The following is a 19,785-nucleotide window of genomic DNA, read 5'->3' on the forward strand; positions in this document are numbered from 1 at the left end:
AGGCGCAGGGGGGCGCGGGGCAGTGCCCGGGGGCGACCGGCAGCACCATGCTCCGCCTGGGCAGACTGCTGCGGCTCCTGACTCTGGTGAAGTTGCCCTGCTGCCTGCTGGAGTTCCTGCTCTCCGAGGCGGCCCTGGGGCAGGAGATGTACGCGCCGCACTCCATCCGGCTGGAGGGGGACATCACGCTGGGGGGGCTCTTCCCTGTCCACGCCAAAGGTCCCCCGGGCGTGCCCTGCGGGGACATTAAGAAAGAGAACGGCATCCACAGGCTGGAAGCGATGCTCTACGCCCTGGACCAGATCAACAGCGACCCGGAGCTGCTGCCCAATGTCACGCTGGGCGCTCGCATCCTGGACACCTGCTCCCGAGACACCTACGCGCTGGAGCAGTCGCTCACCTTCGTGCAGGCGCTCATCCAGAAGGACACCTCCGACGTGAGGTGCACCAACGGGGAGCCGCCCGTCTTCGTCAAGCCGGAGAAAGTAGTTGGAGTGATCGGGGCGTCGGGAAGTTCCGTGTCTATTATGGTGGCCAACATCCTCCGGCTCTTCCAGGTAGGGCTGCGCGGCGCCGGGTAGCGGAGGGCCGAAGCGAACGAGCCGCGCCGAACCGTGCCGTGCAGAGCCGCGCGGCGGATGCGAACTCTGCCCGCGCCCCCTCAGGTGCTTCGTTCGCTTCCCCTCCGGAGCCTCTCGTTTCCCTCCCAGCCGCCCCCTCTATGCCAGCATCCTCCCCCGTCTCCCTTCTCTACGGTGCGTGGCACTTTCTGGATTTATCGCCCCATTTGCAAGAAGCAATCCGTGAAGGGAAAGGAGGAGAGGAAAAAATAAAGGCGGTGATTGAGATGGGTTTGCGTTAGAGAGAAATACGGCTCGGCGGCGGGGTTCGGCCGGCTGGGACCGGGGGGGGCTTCGTCCCCCACCCCAGGGGATCCGCCGTTTCTGGGCGCTGCGCAGCGCGGGGACAGCGGCAGCACCGCCACCAGATGCATCGCGAGCGGCGGAGTTTCTCGTTTCCTATCCTCCGCCTTCGCACGCGGAAGGTGCTGGTGGGGTTTATTTTTATTATTTTGTATTGTTGTTTGTTTTTTTTTTCTTTTTGCAGCGGGCGGAGATATCCCCCGCTTTTCCCGGCTGGAAACTTGTGGAGGTTTTCCCGGCAGAGCCCATCTGGTGTCAGCAGCCACCGCCGCTCCGCGTCCCCATCCCCGGGGCCGGGGCAGCCGCCCGGCGCGGTGCGGAACCTGCCCGGTCGCTCTGATCTCGGTGCTGTCCGTTCTTCCCAGAGAGCACGAAGGATGCGGTTCTGTTTTCCTCGCTCTCCTCCCCCGCCCCGCAGACTGCGGTGCGCTGAATCCCCGGCAATTTGCGTACCGCCGCTGGGATGCTGTCTCCGGAGGCTGCTGTTCGCGCGGCGCTCCTTTCGCTCCGCACTTCTCGCATTGCCGACAGCCCTCCGTGGGCTGCGGTCCCGCTCCCCCCGAACCGGGGCCGAAGTTGTGCCGGAGGATGGCTCAGCGGGCCGGCAGCTGTCCGTACCGAGCCGCAGCCACGGGCGAATCCTGGGTGCTGAGATCCCGTTGGGAAGGGAAGCCCGGGTGCTCCGAGCCCTCCTGTAACACCACGGTACCTGTGAGATCCTCGGTGGTGTTGATGTTACATAAGGGAGTTTGCAGAAAATGAGGCATTTGAGCAGTTCCTGCACGTAGCGGTATTTATATATCTCTAAACATTTTAACATATTGTGACTAAGCATCTGTTCCAAATTGCTCTTTATCCAAATCATCCAGAATGCAGGAACTGGTGCACACTGAGAGATCTCTCTGAGTATGTGTCTGCAGATTGGTTCTGCCTGCTTTAAGCACATTTTCTGCGTGCTAGAACTGCTAGAACTCTCATCCTTCTCATCCTTCAAAGTACAGTTTAGAGCACGTCCCAGCCAGGGAGAAATAAGAAATATTTTGAGGTAGGAGCAGGAGAGGACCTGGTAAGCGACAGAGTGCAGCTGTGTGAGGAGTGAGAAGCAATGAGGAAATACTGGAAAGATACACAGCAACAAACTTGTTAACCTGCACATTTGTTGAAATGCATTCGCTTCTGCCCGTGTGGCTCTCGTAGGTCCCTGCAGCGTTTGCTGACCCTGGGCTGAGGGGGTGGGGGCTCCGAGACATTTGGTTTTGTGCATAGGCTGCCTTTTCCCTGATGTCTCCTTCCATCTGTGGAGGCTTCTGCAAAGAGACGTTACTGGTGGTTGCATTTCTCTGACAGTGTTTTGGAAGAGAACCGAAGTACTCACACTGTACCTTAATGCATGGGGAAAGAAATGGATATAACCCATGCAGAGCACAGCGGGGTTTCCTCAGGCAGCTACTGATGCTTATGGGCTTTCTCTGCAGGAAGGGTAGGACTTGGGCCATTCCTCTTGCTCTCTGCATATGGAATTGCAGCAGCCGTGCGTGCGGTTCACCCGTCTGTTCCTGATACAGCACAGAGCTCTGGGAGCATCTCCAGCCAATGCCAACAGGTGCAGCAGCAGGGAAAGCTGTAGTGAGGTCCTCTGACTTGAATTCATCTGTGCCATTACTGTTTGAAGCTTTGTGGAAGCTTTTGTATGGTTTAAAAAAAAAAAACGATGCAAAGGATCTGCATTAGATATGTTGGTTTATTTTCTGTGTGATCAAAGGACAAGTCCTCCTTGCATCTCTTGGAGCTGAGTGGCACTCTCAGCAAGTGCAGCTGGGATGGGCTGGGGCAGGGCTCTGCCTGGAGCCTGGGGAAGGGCTGAGCTCCATGAGGGATGCTGCTCCCCGGCTGTGGCTGTGTGATGGAGCAGGTCGCTGCTCTGTGGGGCACAGGGGATGTGCAGGTCGTTCTGTGACAGGTGCGGGAGCTGCCAGGGAGGGCAGTGTGCCTCCAAAGGCCAAGTGCACGAGGATTTCTCTTCCACGATTACAGCTGATGAGAGATGCAACCGTGCACAGGATTTAAAGGAAGGAAGAAGTCTTTAAGCCGGAATTCGAGGTCTGCTTTTGCCGTCGGTTTTGTGTGGACCTCAAGCAAGATGCTTTGGTTTAGATGTTTGGGAGCATCCCACCAGCAGCCCGTCTGAACCCTGACCCTGCTGGGAGCATCCCGTGCTGCTCTGAAGGCAGCAGCCTGGGCCTGACAGTGACTCGCTGTGAAAGGGATGGAGATGGGGGTGCCTCCGGCTGAATGCTTGCTTTTAGCACCTCGTTGTTATTTCATTTCCTCCTCTCAGAAGCAGAGTGGGGTGGGGAGACCGCGACGTTCCCATCCAGCCCTGGGCAGCGTTGCTGGGCGCCGCAGCGTGGGCTGGAAGCATCACGGTCGTCACGCTGCCTTGCTGAAGGCTGTGGGCTTCTGTGCGAGAAGTTGCATTTCCTTTGCTGTGTGGAAGGTGATGCTTTGTCATAGATTTTTCTAGGACGCTGCAGAATGTCGTTTGGGAATGTTTGTTAAGCTGCAAATTTGGGGAAGAGGGCTGCGTCATCTCTGCCAGGGTGCAGCATGGATGCAACAGGAGGAGCGATGCGTGCGGCAGAGCATGGAGATGGAAAGGCATAAATACTGAAGTGTGTCAAGTAGGGTGACTTCTTCACATTACAATTCTCTGAGAGCATGAGATAAGCAGTGTGCAGATTGTAAATTAAATATCTGCTCTAAAAATAAGACAAACAATTTGGGAAGCTCTTTCTAAACGCATCGGAGATTTCAAGGCAATGTGTGTTTTAGGCTGCTGGTTCCACATTGTAAAAGAATAAATTGTTACTTTACAGTGTCATAGGTTTCCCCGTGAATTCAACTCCATGAAATTCAGTAACTGTGCCCAAACAATGCCAGATGTATCATACCTCTATGAGTTAAACCATGCAGCGTGGAGAGAATCAGCACACTGATTTCTTTTTTTATATAGAGGAAAACTCATTTTTGGACGCCCTTAGAACTGCAGACTTCTCATTACAGGCTTTAATAATGAACTAATTACTTCTCCAGGTTTCTGTCCTCGGTGGATGTAGTTTTAAATAGTCAATCAGCAGCTGTTCTTCATCTGAATGCCTTTTGCTTTACATCAGTGATGGTTCCTGTGGCCCATAAGATGCATTATTGTGCCCCTTCAGGAAACAGTTTAGAAAACAGAGTGGGATGAAGGTATACGACTAGACTGGAAGTGTAAATTGAAACTCCTTTATATCCCCTGGGTGCTTTTACTGTATTTCCTTCTGCAGGTGCCTCAGTACTAAGTGAGAAGGATGAAAGTTGCAGTGCCTGCTTTCTGCTGTAGACACAATGAGACCAGGAGAAATGAGATTATTTGGAAAGGAATACAGCTTACAAGTGTGGCTCTGAGCTGGGGACCTCTTTCCCTAGGAGGGGGTTGCCTTTCCCAGTGAAACCCAAGGGTGGATCCTGCTGGGGCTCTGGGGCTGCCTGTGTGGCTGGGCTGCAGCTGGATCACAGCTGGCCTCAGGGACCCGCATGGGGCATTTTAGTGGCCACCAGGTCCTGCACCGGTGGGCCAGCATTGCCAAGGGGAGGACTGGGAGAGCTATATGAGAATTGCTTCAGAACGTGTGTTTGTGTCATTTCCAGATGTTTTTAATCCCATCAGCTTCTGCAGTCTCCTTCACTCCACAGTAAGAGTCTTCTTGCTCTCCCCATCGCTTGGTTAAAGCTTCCCACTCACATCACGTGTACCCAGATGTTGGTTTCTGTGTAGGACCTGGGTACAACCCCAAAGGCCCCTGCAGAGCCCCTCCTGCTGGGCTAAAGCAGTGGATTTCTGGGACAGGGTTAATTTCCTGCAGGGTACCTATGGGGCTCCTGGGTTCTCGCTGGTGGTTGGGAGAAACTCAGCATGCCATAGCGTTGTTCTTCTCTAGTGCTAATGATAGGCCTTGAACTCATTGCCAATTCATTGCTGTTTCTCCTAACTTTTAGTAAGATGCTGCTGGTTTTAGTGAATGGAGCGATGAAACAATTTTTAAAAGATTGAGGAGAACTACTTTTTGTGGCTACTCTTAGTGAATTTCAAGAAAAGCTGAAAATAGGAGAGGGTAAACTTTCAAGAAAATTAAAAGGCTTCTGTGTTTCCTGGCAAGCTCTAATTTCCTTAAATCTTTAAATATTGGTGCTTGTTGCTACTGATGCACCTAATGCCTGCCGGCAAGCAGGTCCGTGCAGTTTTATTGTTACCTAAATAATTGGCTACATTTAGCAGATGTGAAGTCCTATTTGCTCTGTGTAATTCAAAAGTACTGGAAAATCTATGTGTCAAGAACTCCTTTTCTTCCATGTGGAGCTTCTAGAGGTATGTTGGAGGCGTGATGAATGTATTCCTCTGGAACGCTGTATTTTGTAGGTAAAAATCATATTCCTGACGAGGCAAAGTTCAGCATTAGCAATAATCTCAGCTCTTAATCCCGCTTCAGGTGCTGCTCCATAGGATTCTGGTAGAAAGGAAGGAAGCTGCAAGGAGGCAGCTGGAAGCAGAGTGGTGCTGCCAGGGGATGGATGCTTATCCATGCTGAGAAGTATAAGGATGAGTTTGCTCATGGGAGCAAAGGGTCAGCAGGCAGCTGGGCTGGTGCAGGAGCAGCCTGGTTGGTAAGGGTTGGTAAGGTTGCATGCATGCAGCAAGTGCCTTCGTGTGGTTCCCTGTTCACTCTTTGAAATGAAAGAAGGTGACCTCTTTGGAATGACAAATGGAGGGATCATTTCAAGGCATTATTTTTTTATGAAAGAAATATTGATCTGGTTTCGAGTCTCATAATCCTGATAGTGTAAAACTACGTGTACTCTATTCTATATTTTATTTTATTAAATGAGTTTTGCTTGGAGGCGTTAAAGCCACCTCATGCAATATTCTGCATCATAATGTCAGACGTTGTTACTTCTATTTATAGTGATACGCAAATTAATCTCAATGAGTGACAATGATGACTGTCCCAGACATAGGACTATGGTGAATTTTATCATAATATTGGAGGATATGAAGCATGTAATTAAGGCTGTTTGAGAGCATGGTATCCAATATAGTCGGGTCATTAGCGTGGTGGAATGGGCATCCAGGCAGAGAGAATTGTGAAGAAAAATAAGTATTTCTCAAAGCCTTCCACGCTACTGATGATTCACGAGGTCCTGAAAACCCTTCAGCTAAGGGCAATAGAACTATTATGATTAATTACCAGTAGGAGGGACAGTCAAGCATGACCACATTAAAACATGGCAGCCCCAGCCCTTGGCAGCGGTCATTCATGCACAGGCACCCCACAGGCTCTTTCGTGGACTGGAGGAGCTCTCCTACCTGCAGAGCTCGAGTTTCTACCAGATGGCTGTACTGCTCTGACAAGAGCAGATGACACCAATGGACATTGGGCACAGTCTGAATACTTTTCTTATGCTGTGCCCCCATGTCTCAGGGCTGTCATGTGGATGCCTCTCTTACGGCACGGCCAGGGCTCAGACAAAGTGTGCACCAGGCTGGGTGCAGGGTGCTGCAGTGGGGCGAGGGTGGCAGTCACCTTCACCTGGGTCTGTCCCTTTCTGAGGGCTGGACACGTCCACTCACCACCTGACTGCTGCTGTTACAGCCCCAGCAGCACTGCCCGGTGTCCCTGTAATGCCGTTTAGTTCCTATTGAGATAAGCGATGCTTTTGCTGTGTCATTTGAGATGTTCGGGGAGGCATTAGCATGCTGTACGGATGTGTGCGTTGGGAAGCTGATATCCTTGTATTCTTTGCTGACATGGAAATGCAAGCCAGGACCGCGCTTCAGAGTGTTTTTAAATGAACTTGGGGAGCGTGCCAAAGGCCTGTGAGGTGCCTCTCATTAGAGATCGCCATTCTCTGCCTGAGAGCATGGGAGGCACTCAGAGCGCCTGGCCTCGATCTGGATAGAAGAGGAAGCAGGCCTGGGAGACCTTCATTTGGGGGCCTGGTGCTGCACGGCACGGATACAGCCTCACATGTAGGGCACGTCAGACAGCTCTGGATTTGGTAAAAGGAGAATCTGACCCACTGGGGGAGGAAGGCTACAGCAGTGTTGGGAGTTGTAAGATTTCTGTTCATTTTGATGGTTCTGCGTTAACCTGTATGAACCTGTTTGTTTATGTAGGTGTTATATATATACATGAAATATAGAATCATAGAATGGCTTGGGTTGGAAGGGACACCAAGCATCAAAATGTTCCAACTCCCATGCCACAGGCAGGACCACCAACCTCCAGATCTGGTACTAGACCTCATACCTATGTGTATACATCATTTAGTAAACATACATATTATATATCTATATTATCTATTTATTGCTTTTTAGATATTTTGTAGGTACCAGTGAGCCATCTGTCAGAGCACTGCTTGGGGATGGAGCTGGGGTGGAACAGTGGGTCCAGTGCCAGGCTGTGTTGGGGCAGGTTGGATGGTGCCTGTGCTTCCATTCCTGCTGCTGTGGGTGCGTCGCTGAGCTGCTCAGCTCTTGGCTGTGCCCATCTCACACTGTTACAGAGCCAGGGCTTAGAGGAATCATGGGCGTGGGATTTGTAGAGGAAGGGTGTGCTCTGGTAACACAGAACCACTTCAAAGGCATTGAGCAGCACAGGCAGTAGGTTGCACTCAGTTTGCTGCCCAGCCTGGAGGTGACAGGAGATGAGCATAACCCATGATGGGCATGGGAAGTTCCAAGGTCAGCATGCAGCTGGAGCAGGGGGAGATGCCCTGCGGGGAGGCTGATGGCTGGGGGCAGTCTCCTCTGAAGCCTCAGGTCCGGCCCAGCCTTGCTGAAGCTGCCTAACTCTTTTCAGTTCAAAAGCAAGATAACTTGGACTTGGCTTTGGTGTGGTCCCTTTGCTCCACTGCGTGCTGCAGATATGCCCTTAGATCTTGCTTTCACTGTTTTACAACTGTTTTTGCCTTTTCGCTTGTGGGTATAACAACTGCTGACAAAGCCAAAGCCTTAAGCTGCAGATCTGCACTGAAAAATGACTGTGATCCAGGTTCTCCTTGCGTGGCTCGATACAACCCCTACCTCTGCTTCCTTTGTCAGATTGCACACCTGTATTGCTGTAGGCACGAGGAATCTGACTGTGGTATAACAGAGACCTTCCGGGGCTAGATGGAAAAGTCATCTTGCTGTTCATAAACTAAATTTCAGATGGAGAAGATACGGTGTAAAAGTGACTATATACATCCCCATATGCGATATTTATAGCGGCCATTTATTACTATCATACACAACAGACCTAATCCTAACCTTTCTTAGAAGAGTGCCAATAAATAAATGGGACTATAAATCTGAAGATTGCTTCTCTTAGCACATGCTTCTCTTGGCACAGTTTTCCAGCATTTTCTCTGGAGAGTCCATCCAGCAGTGGTGGATGTCAGTGGGATGGCAGTTGGATGAAAGTCCATCTAATTCCTTGAGGCATCTTCAAGCTTCTCTTTGTCCTGGTTCCAGGAGGCCTCCTAAAACAAGAATAATCAGAGACCAACCTATAATATCAAAGCCAGTGACTAAGAAACAGGGTTTTTTTGTCCTAAATAGGTGGCTTTTATCTTCTGTGCTGGAAATTTCCCTGGTTTTGTCTTGACTGTACTCTCACAGCAGGCGATGAGGCTTAAGTGCAACATAAGATGTAATAGGTATCCTTCTGAAGCAAGATTTCTGCTTTTCTTCTTTGCTGGAAGTTAGGTACCAAAAACTAGACTTCGTGAGTGCTCTGGTGAGAGATTTCTCCTTGAGCTTAACAGTCAGCTGGGACCTGGGAAATGTCTCTGTCTGATTCAGGCTCATCTAAAGCCTAAACCCCTGATGGTCCAGATGAGTGCTGGAGGCTGTTCTCACTTCTGTGTTTCAGTGGTGCTTTTCCAGTTTCTAAACAAGAACAATAAAAAACAACCAAACAAAAACTCCGCAAGGAATTTGCTTCCTCAACAGCCCAACAGCCCTTGTGGAAAGAACTGGCAAATTTGCAAAGGAAGGAAATAGAAAACTGAGAATTTATTATTCTGGCTCTTCAAGTTCTGGAGAGGAATCTCAGAGAACCTTTGTGCTGTATTATCTGAGAGGGAAGTGCTTGGGTTCCATGCCTTGCCAGCTTGTTTTCTCTGCTGCCATTTTAGCAGTCGTGTAGAGCAATATTTTGCAAGCTCATATGCAGAAGGCTTTCTAATAAATTTATTATTTCATAAATATTTTAATAACAGTAATTATGCATTCATCAGAACGGAGATTTGTTTCAATGTTATTAAATTCAGCCTCGTAATTATATGCATGGTATTTTTACACGCAGTACAATCGGAGTGCAGTTCTTTGTAGATGTACTGCAGTGCCTGGCGACTGGCAGAGTTCGTATCGTTGCAGAATTTTCATCCATAGCCCTTGGCACGTTCAGTACACCAGAACCAACAGGACAACAGCAGATTCTCTCCCATGAAAAAAGAGTTTGTCTTAAGAGCTGCGGCGGGTTTCTATTTCCAGCAACAACAGCAGATGACCTCGTTAAAAGAAGATCACAGATAAAATGCAAATTGAGATACAGAGGCACCAGTTGGTGCAGGGTGGTCGAGGCTGTGGCAGAAGAGGGCCAGCTGCAGGGGCTGTGTGCTGGTGGGGCTGCTCAGCCTGCCCGCTTTGCTTGATATTTCTTCCCTTTGGGAATGGGTACGTTCCCCAGGTCTGTGATCATTGGGACATCAGATTTCCTTACATAGTTGTTTCTCTTGGGAAATCCACAGTGAAGGGATGAGCAAGATGGGTTAACAGGGACTGGCTCAATGGGAGGCTGAACGCTAATCAGCTCTCTTGGTGCCTTGAATATGACAGCAGGGTGTAAGAACATGGATGACGTGACATGACCATTTTAGTGGTGCCGGTGCCCTGCAGCTATAGAGAAAAGACAGAGTGCCCAATCATTTCCCATGCTGACCACACTGAGATGGAGTCCCACGAGGAAGGGATCCAAATCCCGTTCAGTAAAATGTGGTAGGAATAAGTCAAAAGCTAAAGGGAAACTGTCAACTCAGATTTGGCTGGAAGTCATAATCTTCATATAAATAAAATCCAGAACCAATAGAGATGTTTTTGTCATTTCTAAAGAAGGTAATTTTGCTGGAGTATTTGAGTGCACAGAAGTGATATTGACAATAAAAATTAATTAAATGACTTCTCACAGTTTTTCTGTCTGAAAACAGTACAGAGAAAGTCAGAGCATTAGCGACATGCAGGGAATTGTCTTTGTACTGTGCCTATGCCTTTGGTATAGGGAATGTTTTCCAGATCGGGAAGGTATGCTCCTGTGCTTCAATTCCCCAGCAGCTCCAGCAAACTGGGAGCTCTGCACCTGTTCCAGTCCTTGCAAACACTTCCTTTAGTGCAGTGTTAGTGTCACAGCTGTAGGGATTTGTGTACTGAACGCGCCGTTCTTCAGGCTGACACAAAAAATTAATTTTCAGTCTGCCTCCAGCAACCGTGATGGCATCTCAGTCCTGGAGGAGTCACGGCTGGTTCTCACTTTGCTCCCAAAGGGAAACAGGTGGGGATGGAGAGGCGGCCCCAGTGCTCCGCTCCTTCTGCATCCAGGGCTGCCCTGGCTGAGAGGGGGCTGTGGGGCTGCAGGGGGCTGGAGGCTGCTGCAAGGTCCCTTCCATCTTCAGGGATTCTTTTGGTGAGACGGTAAGCTGGAGGGCCTGAAGTCATGAAGCAGTGAAAGGAATCTTTGCAGTTTTTCTCGCTGTCAGTAAATGCATTTTGTTGGAGAATCAAGTTGTTATTAAAAAAAGGCCTCCGAGTCTTATGCTTATTTTCTCAGAAAGAATCTTCTTATATTTCAGAAGAAAATAAATACCTCTACAACAAAAGCGCCGAGGAGTGAGGCCGATAACCCTTCTTTCTGCAACATGTCCTGCTTGAGACGAGCAAAGCATCCACTGCTCTTTAAGAAATCCATCTGTTAGGGAGATGATAATCACCTACTAAAACGTGCATTCCATTGCAGTGCTTATGATAAGAGCACGTATCTGAAATGAAGCCTGCAGTTGTCTCCGAGCTGCAGTTGCGGTGCTGCAGCGCTGTGCTTGTTGTGTGCAGTGCCTGCCCTGATGGCTGTCCCCAACTGCTGACCCCCAGCCGGGCACATGAGAGCCCCAGCACAGCTGGTATCAGCTGGGGAGCTCTCCTGGTGGCAGCAGGACGTGCCCACACAGAGGGCAGCAGGGAAATGCTGCAGCAGCCAGCCAGCTGCATTCTGTGAGCTATGAAAGCAAGTTGTGCAAGTTTATCAAACCTATCAGCTGTTCTGTGGGGGCAAACCAGCTCTTTTGTGGTACCTCGATGCAGTGCATTATTGCATACACCTTGATGTGATGTTTTAGTTATGCATTCTGCTTTGTTTTTTCCTTTTGCTAATTTTTTTTTTTAATTTTTTAGCTTCATTTTATTTAGTGATAAATGTGCGTTTCTACCTCTTCCCTCCCTCCACTGTTCCTTTCTCAGCTCCTAAGCAGTCTGGAAAATTGCTCTGACAGCTGATCTTAATCTCCAGGGTGAATTTGAGATAAGATGGTGTTGGGTTTAGAAAAGGAAGTTTTTTCTTATGCCATTATAAAGGTAAGGTTGAGCTAGCAAAATGAGCAAAGTGTTCTCTTTGTCTTTCCCACTGTTTTCGTGGAGCGTGTTAAGTCCTGTCACTTAAATTATAATAAATATGGCACACATTAAAAATAATAAAAAATAATGAGGTTTACTTTAAACACACAGCTAGGAGAAAATATCTTTCTCAACTGAATTGTGTTTGTACTCTCTGTACCTTTTTTGCCAAATTTTGTTGACAGAGTTTTTTGAATGTGTCCCCTGAAGATGAATCGAGACCGTCAGATATTTAATGAAATCAATTATCGGGGAGGTGTGCTGAGCCCCCCTGGGCCTGTGGTGCTGTGAGGCATGTGAGGTGCTATGGGGGCTGGGATGGGGGCACTGCACTATGTGTGGGGACAGCCTGACACTTTCTACAGTCTGTGTTTGCAGGGTCGGTTCCTCACTTTGGTTTGGGATGCTGTGCCCTCCTGTCCCGGGAGCGTTTTCTCCCAGCCCATGGTGTTCCCCTGGGACACGGGGACAGGAGGTGACACAGGACCTCTGCTCAGAGCCCACAGACGGCTGAGTGCAGCCCTTAGGGAGGTGTCTGTGCTCAGTGGGATGCTTATCGCAGGGGAGGGAAGCGTTCAGACCAAATGGCAGCCTGACACTGCACAGGGCGAAATACTCATCTAAGCTAAAGCAATTTTAAAAATAGAAGCCAGAGAGAAAATGGACTTGAAGGTACATAGCACTCAGATGGAATTGGTCCTAATGGCCCTGAGCCGTGCTCAGATGGAGGTTGCCAGTGGGGCCAGGGCAGCAAGCTGAAGGAGGGAGAAGAGCTGCCACTCAGACATGTCTCCCTGTGTCCAATTTATTTTAATTTAGGCAGAGAAAGTGCCCCGGCTTCAGCTTTTCCTTGTTCAGTTTAGGACTTGCTGCTGCTCCAGGAGGCAATGGGGGAACGGAGTGCGGGGCTTGGCTGCTCTGCAGGGCTCCGTTATTTGCTGGGAAATCACATCATGTGAAGTCTGCTGGGCCGAGATAACATCTGATTTCAGGAGGTAGTACACGACCTGGCTTCTGCATCTGGCAGATGAGCTTGCTTGGTGTCAGCCCAGGAAAGATGGAGATGTGATTTGCTCTCCTCCCACGTGCTGCCCTGCCTACAGATCTGCTGCCCCTCCCCGAGAGACCCCCAGCCCCCAGCCCTGTGTGTCCTCCCACTCAGCACAGGGAAGCTCTTGCTGAGATTATTGTCAGAACAGCAAGGAAACGGAAGGCTTAACAAAAAAAGTTTGCTCGTTCTGCCCTCCCTCCCAGCGCTCACATAAATGAAGCGCAATGTGGTGCAGTCGCTGTCATTGCTTTAGCAGTCAGCAAAGTAGAATAGGTGCTGGACCCATTGGCAGATGCAAAGCCCGTGAAATTCTTCACCTTCTTTGTAAAGGAACGCTGCTCGTCTTCATGTGAGGCAGCAGTGATTTAAGAAAAATATTTGGAAGACGTTATTTGTTATTTTTGACCTGCAAAACAGACATCGCCATAGAAGTCAGGGGGTAGCTTAGCTTACTACAGGTTGTGAGCTGTGCATAAAACCCTTCAGCGTGAGCACTGAAGTCTGCATGCTGAGGAAGCTGTCCCACAAGGTTTTGACCTCTCCTGGGGCTCCTGACAGCCAGCATCGTACTGCAAGTATAGACATTATCATAATGAAAGCACAGAAACAGCACCGTCTCTTCATCTGGAGGGAACTGTCAGCGGAGCTTGCCATTACCTTAGGATTCTGCTCATTGCCTTCCAGAGGCGAACACGAAATCTGTTCATAAAGAACCAACTCAGCGTTTTCCTCCCCAGCTTTGGAGAGGAAGGAGCCTGCTGATGATCTGACAAAATGAAGCATCTTCTCACTGAAGGAAGTCCTTCCCACTTTGAACACGGATATGTCTCTCACTGCCAGGATGGCTAATTTATAAGCATCTCTTTGCTTGGGAATCCCAGGTGATCTGGAGAATAATGGGAACGGATCTATGCGTGCTGGGAGTCCAGTATTAAGGGCAGTGCTGGTTCTGGCAATGGCTTCTGAGTACTGATGGGGCGGATCCTAAGGGGAAGAAAATACAGACTAGTATTTTTTTCAGCCTTATCTCTCTGTTAAAATGGACCTTGCAGGCTAATTAGTTGCTTTTGTATCTCCAAATGAGGTTTTAAACTCACACTTCGTTGACAAGAACATGCTTCTGGAGAGTAGTGATGCCAGCTTTGCTGGCAAAGTGTCTGACCATGGGCACCTGCGAGGTCCTGAGGGATAGGAGCAGTGCACTGCACACAGCAGGCTGCTAGGTAGAAGGAGAAATGATGTGGTTGCACTCTTTGCACTCTGGAGATGGGCATTTTTTGTGTTAAAAAAAAAAATAAGATATAAGATCCCTACTCAGTCAGCAAAGAGTCCAGATTGTTTGAAACAAAACTTGCAGACATCAGCCTTCCTGAGAGGCTCAGAAACTGCGTGGAGCTTTGACCAATAGTTTTAGAGAAAGCTGAGGTTGTGGCAGGAGCTCATGGCCACCATGAGAATAAAGTGATGCAGATGTGATGGCGGCTGCAGGAGGATTTCAGCGCTGTGAGATGTGCGGGGCATTTCTCAAGGCTTTTTCCAGTAGAGCAAAGAGCCTGAGCTCGAAACAAACAGGTGTTTGTAAGCAATTGTTCAACATTGATTCGGGTGATTCTGGAGCTCTGCCAAGCGAAGGTAGCATGTTAAAATACAGAGGTCTTGTGCTCTCCAATTTAGAAGTGCTCACTACTACCAAACAGTATTGAAATCTGATTTGAATCACGCACGGTAAGAAGTGAGAATCACGGGTGCATTAAATGGAACTGGTAATTCACACATCTCATGTCAGTGCTTCGTGGCACAGCCGTGTGACCCGGGTGCTCTGCACTTCTTCTCTGTCTCATTTGTCCCCAGTGGATTCATCCGGCGCTTCTGGTGGTTCTGTTGGCATCCCACGTGCTTGAGCCTCTTTGAATAGCTGACATCCTCTCGGTGCATTAAATCCCCTCTGGCATTATAATGAAAAGGTATTGATGAAAAAAGTTGGAAGATTTAGAATTGAATCGAGTCAGAGTGGAACCAACCTTAATTAATGCATGTTACTGTTTCTTCTATGACAGTTTATCTGCTCTTAATTAATGTTGTTGGAACTACAGTATAGATATGTGATTATAGACCTACTTAAAAAAGCAGCGAGATGGTGAATAGCTGTCATGATCCCACAAAGGTATGAGAAAAAAGGCAGTTACCAATGTTGCCGTGTCCTCAGCACCACGGGATCCAAATGAGATGACTGCTGGCTGCAGCTGACCTATCTGTCTCTGCATTAAATGGAAATTGAACTGAGCAGCTTAGTGAATCTTTTTCAATTTTGCCAGTTTTTATTGACTCCTGTAATTGTCCTAATGAGACACTGCATTTAAGTTGTCTCGCCTCTCCCACCCACTATTTTTTCTGTAGCTTTTCTCAAAGTCTGTTTTGTACATGGACCATTCACGTATGCAGTTCTGTACATTAACAGTTTTTAAACGTCAGTTCTTCTGTCTTTTTTTTTTTAATGTTCTCTGGGGAATGATGCTTCAAACAGGGAAATTGTATGTTTCATTATCAGAAAGGTTTCAGGCTTTATCAGAGTCTTTTTGTTATAGTTGTCATGGAGGTTTTTATTATTATTGTTAAATTGAATAATGGGAGGAACCTGTTCTTAAGTCTTTGAACAAGAACGAAAATTTAAATGCAGATAAATCTACTCCGTTTGTAAGAGTGGCTTTCTAAGGTTAACTGCATTTAGTTACAATCACTGGAAGCGCACAAAAGCATTAGTTTATATCAATCAGATATCAAGGCTTTTGGCAACAGTAATAAGGGAGGATTGAACCCAACTGCAGTCAGTGCTGGAGTACCTGGTAGGCGTTGAGCAGCACTGCTATCTCTCGTTAACCAGCCGCCGTCCTCTCTTAAACTCTGCGAGGCTGCTGGCAGGAGTGATGTCTTTCAATAGAGGCGTGGGAGAGATGCTTCAAAAAGGGCTGGAGGTGGCTTTTCCTTTGTAGGAGGTACGGAAGGCTTCCTTTGTTCACATAGAGGAGGTGAGGCCTGGCCCTGTGTCTGGGGGCTGTGACGAGGACAGCCTGCCCTGTCCTGTGCTCAGAAAGTGGCTGTGCTGGAGATGAGGTGCTAGCTGCCATTCTGCGTGAGGTTCGTGTTATTCAGACGTCTCTGGGATGGGAACAGCTCCCGACTTCTTGGAGCCAGGACAGAATGTAAGTAATACAGAGATGAAAGACCTGTGTTGGATCTGAGCTGGCTCGTGCAGCTGGGATTGCCTGCAGCCAAAACCTGCTGGGGGCAGGGCGGGTAACCTCTTCAAAATGGGGTCAAATCAGCAGCTCGCCTTGAAATAGTTTTGACTAAGAAAATACATAAAGAACCGATTTGAAAGTGTGAATGTAAAACTGTGTTTCAGCATATTTGGCTACCCGAGGCTCTAGGGAGCTCCCAGTTCAGAGACAGCATGAAATGTAAATACTTTATGTCATGTCTACTGTGACCATCATACTCATCATGCCTATGATGTGCATCCTTTTTTTTTCCTTCGGATGCTGAAATTCATTGACAGTCAGGACTCTCCCCACTCCCCCAGGATTGTTTTGCTGTTACGCTATGGGATCTTCCCTTATAATTACCAGGGTAAGGCAAATTGCAGCAGGCATTTAAAATGATGAGTTTAAATACTGACCTTTTTCAAAGGCTTTGATGAAAGATGTGAAAAACTGGAATTCATTATAATATTTCTAATTTCCTGACGTGAAAATAGGAAAGACTTTCTCAATGCGTGTCTTCTCAAACAGTCATCATCAAAAGTCCTACTTTGACAAAGGTCCCTCGACTCTATGCATGTCAATGAACTTAACCATTGAATTCATAAATCTCTGCTAATACACGATCTACAAAAGGAAAGGATTTCTTTCTGTGTATACATTGCTGTCATATAATTCATTACTGTGGTGTAAATGCCTGAACGAGTTTGGTCTAAAGGTGCATAAATACATGTAAATGGATTTAAAATCAGGACTATTAAAATAACTATACAAATTCCCCAAGAGCATTTTGGGGCAAAATTAAATTCAGAACACATCAAATGTAAAAGATGCTGTAGCATTTGTGTATATATATGTGTGTGTGTACATACAAAAGCTTTCAACGTTGGCATGCTTTGTTTGTCACTGAATATTGAAAGAAAACACAAAAATAAATCCTCCAGCAATTTCTTGGGCCATGGGGAAGGAAAGCAGGAGCATCGGGATGCTGTTTATTCCTGATGAGAAGAGGCAGAATTCTGGTTTGGTGCCAGCCTTTTGGCTTTCTGTGGATGGGGTTTCTGAGGACTCAGAAGGCCCCAACCTAAGACATTCTTCAAGGCTTTGTTTAAATGTACAGTGAGATGTTCCCTGCTCTAAAGATTTTACTGTCTAAGCAGAAAAAAACAAAGGCTTGGGAGGAAAGATGTATTATCTCCCTGCTGCAGATGGAGAACTGAGAGGCATAACAGATGAAGTAAATTGGCTCTGATGGTGTAAGGCAGTCTGTGAGAGCTGTGCAGTGAACTTGGTCAGTGCACGCCGCAGAACTGTCCTTCCCATGCAGGCAGCGGTATGCCACGGGGTGGGAGATCCTCTGCTTTCTCATGTCCCTGCAGTCCTGCACAGCTTCCATCTGCACTGCTGGCAGCTCGGGCAAAAGCTCCTGATGGAGCAGTGAAAGGTTGCACCACCTCACCTTTGCTTTCCCAAAGCGACCAGGTTTCCTTCTGCCAGACAGAACACGTTGACCAGGTAATAAATACTGATGCTTGGTTAGAGGCTAGCTCATGAACACCTGTTTCTACTGCTACATTTGGATGTAAAATACAAGGGTGGAAATGTTGAGGGAGCTTACAGTGGGAAGGCAAGGCAGGGCTTGTTCCACTGATGGAGCACCTGGTGGAGGGCAGAGAGCTCAGGTGCATGCAATGTACCCCAGCGATGAAGAGGTGGGGCCAGGATCCACCCCTGCCAGCCCTCATTCAAGGGTTGGCAGTGGAGGGAAGGGGATCTTGTTGGAGATCCCTGCGTAGCTGAGACCTTCCAAAGGTAAGCAGTTTCTTTGCTTTATTTCTGTATTCATGGCTTTTGCATTTGAGTGGATCCTCGCTTGCTATAGCCTGGGATCTTGCTGCTCTGCTGTTGTTGCTGTGCTTTCCATGGTGTTACAGAGCTGAAAGCTACTGGTGGCTCTTTTAAGAAAGGAGAAGAACCCTGGCCTGGGGCAGCAGTGCTGTGTGTGCTGGCTGGGGAGATGTGTGTAGGTGGGACTAATAGGGGAAAGTGAGGAAGGCGAGAAGTGGGGGAGAGGTAGCTGTTCTGCTAGCAGTTGTTGGCTGCCTTAAGGAAGAAGCACTTAGCAATGCAGTGCCTTTAGGAGTAAATTACCCAAATCTTGTTGCAAATCCGCTCCCTGTTGGAAGGGCCGGTTTCCAGGCTGGCCTGTGATGGCCACGGAGGTGCTGGTACTGGGAGGCACCTCCGGGTCCCCTCAGCTCTGCCTCTGCTCCTGGTGACTGCACTCCTCCAGGGTTTGCAGTGGGGGCATGGAGCCTTCTGATGAGACCAAGTGTCTGCAGCTTTAAGCAGATTATGGAATGTTGGCTGTGAAGCTGGGGTTTGATAAATGGGTCAAACTTATTCAAGCTGAGGGAGCTAACACTGCCGTATCCCTGCTAAGAGAGCCCCGCATTGCTGGCATTTAACCTACATGTTAGTGGTGTTCAGACAGATGGACCAAAATTAACACGATCTGTTTGACCTACATAGTTATACAGGGAGGAAACAATAAGAAATAAACAAGAAGATGAGACCGCGTTAAAGCAAATCCTATTTCTGGCCTATTTTTCTGCCTCGTGAATACAAACATACAAATCAAAGGAATATACTTAAAAGCATTTTAAATAACCATCCACGTCCTCGGCTGGTGGAGCAGGAAGAGGCTCCTTGTTGTGCAGTGAGAAGATCTGAGGTGATCTCTGCATGCAGGACAGGAAACTGAGGAGCTGGAGGCTGCAGACCATGCTTGTGCCCATGGGATAGGGCATCCTGCTGGCTTGTGCTCTGCCACAGGTGTGTGCCTCCAGCTGGCTTGTAGGGGGCTCCTGCCAGCACTGAGCGACTCCTGTGCCTTCTGAGCCCTGTTCTACAGCAGCAGGTGATAGGGAAGGTGGTAGCATGATCTGTTATTTCCTGATGTCTAGTGTCTGGTATACTCATTCCACTCCTTCCAAAGGAAGGAAGTTGGAAACCTAATTTCACATTTGCAGCTTTGTTCATGCCCTGCTCCCTAGGGGATGCCAGCACTGCCAGCCCTGTGGGATGGCTGCCCACCTGGTGTTCCCCATCCCTTCCTGCTCTTCTCCTCCTGGGCTCTCTCCAGCCCTGCTGTCAGCATTCAGTTGTGCATCCCATAGCCAGACCTCTGCTGCTTTCTCCCTCTCCCAAGCAGTCCATTTCAATAAGGAAGGATTACTAAAAAGTGGTCTCTGAGGGATATCTGTTTATCCACTTTGAAGAGGGTGGCTAAATGTTTCCCAGAGACCCCTGGCAGCTTCCTCTGTGCACCAATAACCCACTGCAGGATTCTGCAAATCTCTCGGGTTTCAAAGCTAACTGCACCAGTCTAAAATTATACCATTAGGTATCAATTATCATAAATCATCACAAGATGCTGTTCTGATTAGCTGTGTTCCTGCTGGGTCTTTCTGTCTGGCAATATAACCATGTGAGGATCTATTAAAATAAAATGGGTTGGATACCCCATCTTTCCTGTTTGTTTTTTGAGACCTATGTTCAGTCTTTATGCAGAAGGCTCCTTCCAAACCAACTGGTCTGGTTTAGTTTAGCTTGCTTGGCAGAGAAATAACCCTAATTTGGACTTATTATGAGTAAGTGTTCATGCAGAAGGCTGAGTTCAGCTGTTCATTTCCGAATTCCCAGATTAAGTGTCTGGATTACCTTTTTTGCCACGTGAGCAAGTCTCAGATCTCCTCCTTGCCTCTTGGATTACATCAGAAGAATTGCTGAGATGTGTTTTTTTTTTTTTTT

The 19,785-nt window shown here is 48.2% G+C and overlaps 1 protein-coding gene across 3 annotated transcripts in view; it reads left to right on the forward strand.

Annotated features, from left to right (window-relative positions):
• The first annotated feature begins 7 nt into the window (after nucleotides 1–7).
• GRM7 (glutamate metabotropic receptor 7) overlaps nucleotides 8–19,785 on the forward strand; it is a 219,705-nt gene continuing 199,927 nt past the window's right edge. For all 3 annotated transcript variants that reach the window (XM_031555627.1, XM_031555624.1, XM_031555625.1), the window contains exon 1: nucleotides 8–557. In XM_031555627.1, the coding sequence (XP_031411487.1) occupies nucleotides 48–557 (510 nt within the window). In that variant the 5' untranslated portion in view covers nucleotides 8–47. The remainder of the gene's footprint in view (nucleotides 558–19,785) is intronic.

This window comes from Meleagris gallopavo, chromosome 14 (assembly GCF_000146605.3).
Source record: "Meleagris gallopavo isolate NT-WF06-2002-E0010 breed Aviagen turkey brand Nicholas breeding stock chromosome 14, Turkey_5.1, whole genome shotgun sequence".
Taxonomy (NCBI): Eukaryota; Metazoa; Chordata; class Aves; order Galliformes; family Phasianidae; genus Meleagris; species Meleagris gallopavo.